The sequence below is a fragment of the Mandrillus leucophaeus genome, unplaced genomic scaffold, assembly GCF_000951045.1.
Source record: "Mandrillus leucophaeus isolate KB7577 unplaced genomic scaffold, Mleu.le_1.0 Scaffold537, whole genome shotgun sequence".
Classification (NCBI taxonomy): domain Eukaryota; kingdom Metazoa; phylum Chordata; class Mammalia; order Primates; family Cercopithecidae; genus Mandrillus; species Mandrillus leucophaeus.
In genome coordinates this window covers 383,636-389,638 of record NW_012105775.1, presented here as the reverse complement: position 1 = coordinate 389,638, position 6,003 = coordinate 383,636, and the positions used below count along the sequence as shown (strand labels likewise).

The following is a 6,003-nucleotide window of genomic DNA, read 5'->3' as shown; positions in this document are numbered from 1 at the left end:
GAGGAAGGAAGGGAGGAAGGAAGTCAGGGAGGGATGGAAAAGAAAAGAAGGGAGGGAGGGAAGAAGGGAGAGAGGAAGGGAGAAGGAAGAAAGGGAGGGAGGGAGGAAGAAACAGGGAAGAAGGGAAGGAAGGAAGGGAAGGGACGGGAAGGAGGGAAATGGAAGAAAAAGAACAAAAATAAAGTGAGCAATGGTGTATTCCAAGCATATGCCCATCACCCACACTCAATCACAAAACCGATAGGAGCTAATCCAACAGAGAGCAACCACAAGTTAACATAATTGCATCACTCCTGCCTCCTGCCTTCTCCAGACCTTTGCCGAATCCTCCTGTCTGCATCACTTTTGTAGCCCCAGGTGGTTTGGCTCACTCATACGCTTCGGGACTCTGCTCAGTCGCTGCCTGGGAGGAAAGGCCTTGCTGATCACCCACCCAAAATAGCAGCCTCCCTTGGCCCTCCCTCCGCTTGATGTTTTTCCACAGCTTCTGCTCAGATGACACACTATGTACTTCTATTCCTTTGTTTCCACATTGTCTGTCTGCTGGGATACGAGCTTATGTGAGCAGGGACTTTGCTCTGTGCCTGGCACATAGTATGCAGTGAATAAAGATACGGCCATTGAGATGAAGGTCAAAGCTGCAAGCTAAATTTAATTACTAGTATTAATAGACACTGTTTAGGGAAACTTTGAAGGCAGATAGATACTTGCTGGCAAGTCAGATTTGAAAAATAGACAAGTAATTCTCAGTGAGGTTTGAGGGTTTTATCATGTATTTTCCCATAACATTCCAAACACATCCTACAGTTTTTTTCTTTGGTTTTTCAAAAACAGCAAAAATCTTAAATCTTAATTTCTTTTTCCAAATGTTTTTAGGTTATCTTTTATTTTGTTGGAGGCTAAAACATCACATTTTTCCCTTTTTGAACCCTTTCAGCAGTCTCAAGACTTTTCATATGCCAATGATATCTAGACTCAGATTAATGAGCTACCTAGAAAAATTTAATTTCCCAGAAGAATCTAGGGTTTGTTGGACACCATCAACTTTAAATGTTTTCTTATATCAGTTTGAATTGAGATTATTTTTAGAGTCAAAGCAGACCTCATCCATTCTGCCTAAAATACTCCACTGTTTCTCTCATGGACTTCCATATGTTCTATTCAGTGGCTATAATTTTCCAACATCTTTTTTATAAAAATCATTCTCTGGATGAAGACGACAGTTTGGTAGCCTCTAAACAAAGCCTGCACTGGTGGTGTTGGGCATCCACATGTCCAGAGTAATTAATTCCGAGACCCTTTCAACGTCTTGAGACTTTTCAGGATGTCAGAACCAGAGTTAAAAGGAAGGTATCCCTTCCCCCAGCACCAAGTCTGTGTTTGGCTCAAACCCAGATGACTGGCACATCCCATCGTATCCATTTAATAATGTCATCTGAGGTCTGAGGGCATTTCCATTAACTCTGTAACACCAGCCATAATTCTTGTGTCTCATCCAATCTATGTCCAATATTTTTGATTTTAGTGAACAGTATCTGTTAATCATAATTGGGTCAGTTTCTCCTTTGTTGAGCAAATCTATCCTTCAACCTGTCGATATTAATACAAAACAACCTTTCTGAATCTTCTTATTAAATTGCAGTGTTCACTCTTTCAGGCTCTGCTGGATGTAATCTAATATCTACCAATCTCCAGATATCCCATTTATTTCCAACTGTTTCTTCCATCTCATTTATCCCTTAATTACCTTTGGTTTTGGTAACCCATAAGAGTTTAAGAAATGTAATGAGTGCAAGGAAGGTTTCATTTCTTTCTGAGACAGGAGTCTAAAGAATATCAGGTAGGGGTATGTGTGTGTGTGTGTGTGTGTGTGTGTGTGTATCTAACACACTAGAGAAAGAAAGCTATGTCAGTCTGAGACCTTTAGCTCATGGTCACTAGTCAATCTAGTTTAAAGTAAAGAGAAAGGTGTTTTGTATGACTGGACAGTTTTGTTTTAATTCTCTGTGGACTAATATAACCCCCTTCCCACAGCGCGCACACACACACACACATTCATGTCTGTGCACACATACCTATCCAACTCTGCACACACACGTACACATCCCCAGAAAACCTGTGTATCCTTTTTATTTACAAATAAAATTGGACACCAAGGAACTCATTATCAAATGGAGCTTTTATGTTTACATTTTAAAATCAAAGACATGAGTTCCTTAATTTTATGGAAAAGCAAAGTAATTATAAAGTGTTTTAAATGTATTAGACAAGGTATATGCAATGGTTGGAAATGTTTTTGTCCCCCCAGAATTCACAGGTTGAAATTCTAACTCCCAAGGTGATGGCATTAGGAGGTGGGGCCTTTGGGAGGTGATCAGGTCATGAGGGTGGGGCCCCCATGAAGGGTTAGTACCCTTATAAAGAAGCCCGAGACCCCGCCTTGCCCTCTTTCTTCCATGCGGGAATACAACAAGAAGTCAATCTGCAGCCTGGAAGAGGGCCTCTCACCAGAACTTAGCCATGCTGGAACCCTGATCTCAGACTTCCAGTCTTCAAAGCAATGGGAATTAAATTTCTGTTATTTATAAGCCACCCCGTCTATGGTACTTTGTTATAACAACCCAAATGGAGTAAGACGGTATGCAAACAAAGCAAACCATTTTTGATATTTGGGAAAATCTAAGATCTTTAATAGTAGTTCGAGATTTTCAACAAATCCTAATACTGAGTACATATCAGTATATGTGTGTATCCACAATACACAGTGTCATAAACACACACATATAAGCACCATCTGCATTATATAATAGGCACACCTGTATCCTCAGTGTTGGTGTACAGATGTATTCATGTTACCTATACAGTATGTTCTGAAGATAGTCAATAAACTCAGACCCAAGACAGTTCTCCTATCTTTTAATTCTACACAGAAATCAGGATGCACCTGATAAACAGTAGAAGATGTAAGAGAGGCCAGGTGCGGTGGTTCTTGCCTGCAATCCCAATTTTGACAGACTGAGGCAGGAGAATCGCCTGAGCTCAGAAGTTCAAGACCAGCCTGAGCAACCTAGCAAAACCTGGTCTCTACTAAAAATCAAACAAATGTAGCTGGGCAAGGCAGCATATGTCTGTAGTCCCAGCTACTTGGGAGGCTGGGGCAGAAGGATTACCTGAGCCCAGGAGATCAAGGCTGCAGTGAGCTGTGATCCTGCCATTACACTCCAGCCTGGGTGACAGAGCCTTTGGGTGAGCAGAGCAGAATTCAGGCATTTCTGGGTCCCTGGTTCCGATGCTGTCTTATGGGCACCACTTGTTCCTAACAGGAAGCTCTATTTGTATGCAAGTTATAATTACCCATCAAACCTGCGGCTCTGTGACCTTTAGCAAAATCACTGGGTGTTGTTTTCAGAAATAAATTCGATACAGAAACGGAGAAAATGCACAGAGTAACTCTAGACATTTTTGCCAACAACACATCCCCGATTTTGGCTTAGCTGCGGTGAGCCCTTGGCGTGTTTCCTGATCCAGGGTCCAAGACTTTCTTTCCCTGGGCACAGAGACTGGAAGAGAGTCCTTCCAGGCCAACAGGCTCTTGGCTGCATTGCTCTCTGCTCAGCAAGCTGTCCTTTTTACATTTCGACCATCGTACAACCACCCCTGGTTCCCAGACCTACTGCAAATAATGAATGATTCATACCCAGTTCTCTGCCACAACATTTAGTCATAATTCACAGAGTAATTGATCCTCTTTCTCAGTCTGTCAATAACTTGGCCAGGTATAAATATATATGAGAAGGGCTTTTGTTTTGTAAACTGTGGTTATCCTAACTAATGAGGACATTGACTATTTAAATTAATTGACCATGCTCCCAGGGAATAATGAAGACATATTCTGTCTGTACACAAATCAAGGTCTTGCTATGGCAGTATAAACGATGTATAAAGTAGGCAAAATGATTGTCAAGCCAACTGAAAAGCTTTAAAGAACAAAAAACAGTCACCGACTGTTTCATTTGTGAGGAAACTAGACATTGCCCTCCTGGGAAGAAAAGTAATTAATTTCTCAAGTTACTACTATCCTGAAAGCATTTTTTTTTTCTTTGAGATGGAGTCTCGCTCTGTCTCCCAGGCTGGAATGCAATGGTGCAACCTCGGCTCACTGCAACCTCCACCACCTGGGTTAAAGTGATTCTCCTACTTTGGCCTCCTGAGTAGCTGGGATCACAGGCACCCGCCACCATGCCCAGCTGATTTTTGTATTTTTAGAAGAGATGGGGTTTCACGACGTTGGTCAGGCTGATCTCGAACTCTTGAACTCAGGTGATCCGCCTGCCTCAGCCTCCCAAAGTGCTGGGATTACAGGCGTAAGCCACTGCACCCGGCCCCGAATGCATCTTTAAGCAAAGGGTTTCAATATGCATAGCGGCAGTCCTTTTCCAGTCACTAAATTGACAGCTTCTTTTGTAGCAAAGACCAAACCAGCCAATTTCTGGGGTGTTCACAAGTCGAGACCTCCACTATGGCAGAAGCACTCTCTCCTGGCTCTTTTAACTCATCACTGGGACTGCAAAATGGCTTGACAAAGTCTACGTGTTTTTGCAGAAGCTAGGTATCCTATGATCTAGACGTAAAATCAAGTCAAAGGAAAGCTTCATAGGCTTTTTTGGAAAATGGGAGTATAAAGGTACTTACCTTAGTAGTGATTTCTTTAAGTGACAAGTTGAGGGATTTTATTCTTTCCTGGAGGCTGGAAAAATTAAAAAGAGGAGATTGGTCTTCTTGGTAACCACAATTCAATACCACCACAGTTAGGAATACTGCAAAAAGTGAACCTTCCACTGGTCTGATGGGTGAAGAAGTGCAGGAGGAAAGATGATGCCAAATTGGTTCCATTTGACTATGGAATAAATATGGTGCTAGGAAGCAGACCTTTCCTCCCTTATTATGCCTTACTAAAGCTAGTATTACAATTTTATCATGCCCGGAGTGTATATCTACTGATAATGGGAAGAACAGCCAAGGTGTGCTTCTGGCAGCAAAGGATTAAAATCTGCATTCCTATAACCACCTTCCCAGAAGGAAGGTGTATGCTGAGTAGTGTCTCACTAGCAGGGAATCAAATAGTATCTATTTGGGTAGACCATGCGATTCAGCAAGTACGTACCCAGTGCCCTCTGCATTGAGCACTGAAGTAGAGCATAAAGGAAAGACATATATTTAAAGTATGTCTGAGATAGCACCCCTTGGGTTCTCCCGCTTCTCTTTTCTCCTTAGCACTTTTCACCTTGACATATTTATTTATTCACGTAATTTCTCTCTCTCCCACTGGAACTTAAGTTCCACGAAGGCAGTGACTGTCTGTTGTGTTCATTCCTGCATCCCCATTGCTTAAACAATTCCTGGAGCTTGTTAGTCAGCCCTCAGTCAATATCTGTAGAATGAATGAATCAATGCAATTAAGAGTCAGATCTTATTATGAAGGTTGTTACCTAGTGGAGAAGAAACACACGCACGTGATTCGCTATAATATAAAGCAAGAGGAAAAAATTACTATAAGGGGAATAGAAAATCAATACTAGGAGAAAACTGCTACATAAAAGCTGTCACCAGGCAGAATATTGTCTGCCTTGAGCAATGGAGACAATAACTTGTGGAGCAATTTAGAACTAGGAAAGCTTACCGGAAGAGGTGAAAAGTGAACTGGGCCTCAATGGAAAAAACAAAAAAACAACAACAAAAAAAAAGGAGAATGAAATTCTAGCAAGAAGATAAATCTAACTGGACCAAATGGTTCTCACAGGTGACTTGTGAAAGATAAAGTTAAACAAGGAAATGACTATTTCTGGTAGGAAAGGAGAGGGAAGGATGGAGTGGGGCCTATCTGTATCTACAATGTTTGCTTATTTATTTAGTTAGGGGCCAGGCGCAGTGGCTCACGCCTGTAATCCCAGCACTTTGGGAGGCCGAGGTAGGGGGATCACCTGTGGTCAGGAGCTCGAGACC

The 6,003-nt window shown here is 41.9% G+C and overlaps 1 protein-coding gene across 6 annotated transcripts in view; it reads right to left on the bottom strand.

Moving 5' to 3' along the window:
• Positions 1–6,003, bottom strand: part of DISC1 (disrupted in schizophrenia 1) — a 430,525-nt gene that overhangs the window by 235,881 nt on the left and 188,641 nt on the right. For 5 of the 6 annotated variants that reach the window (XM_011997303.1, XM_011997304.1, XM_011997306.1 and 2 more), the window contains exon 7: positions 4,693–4,747. The exons of the other annotated variant lie outside the window; for it this stretch is intronic. In XM_011997303.1, coding sequence (XP_011852693.1) covers positions 4,693–4,747 — 55 coding nt within the window. The remainder of the gene's footprint in view (positions 1–4,692; positions 4,748–6,003) is intronic. 6 annotated transcript variants of the gene reach the window in all.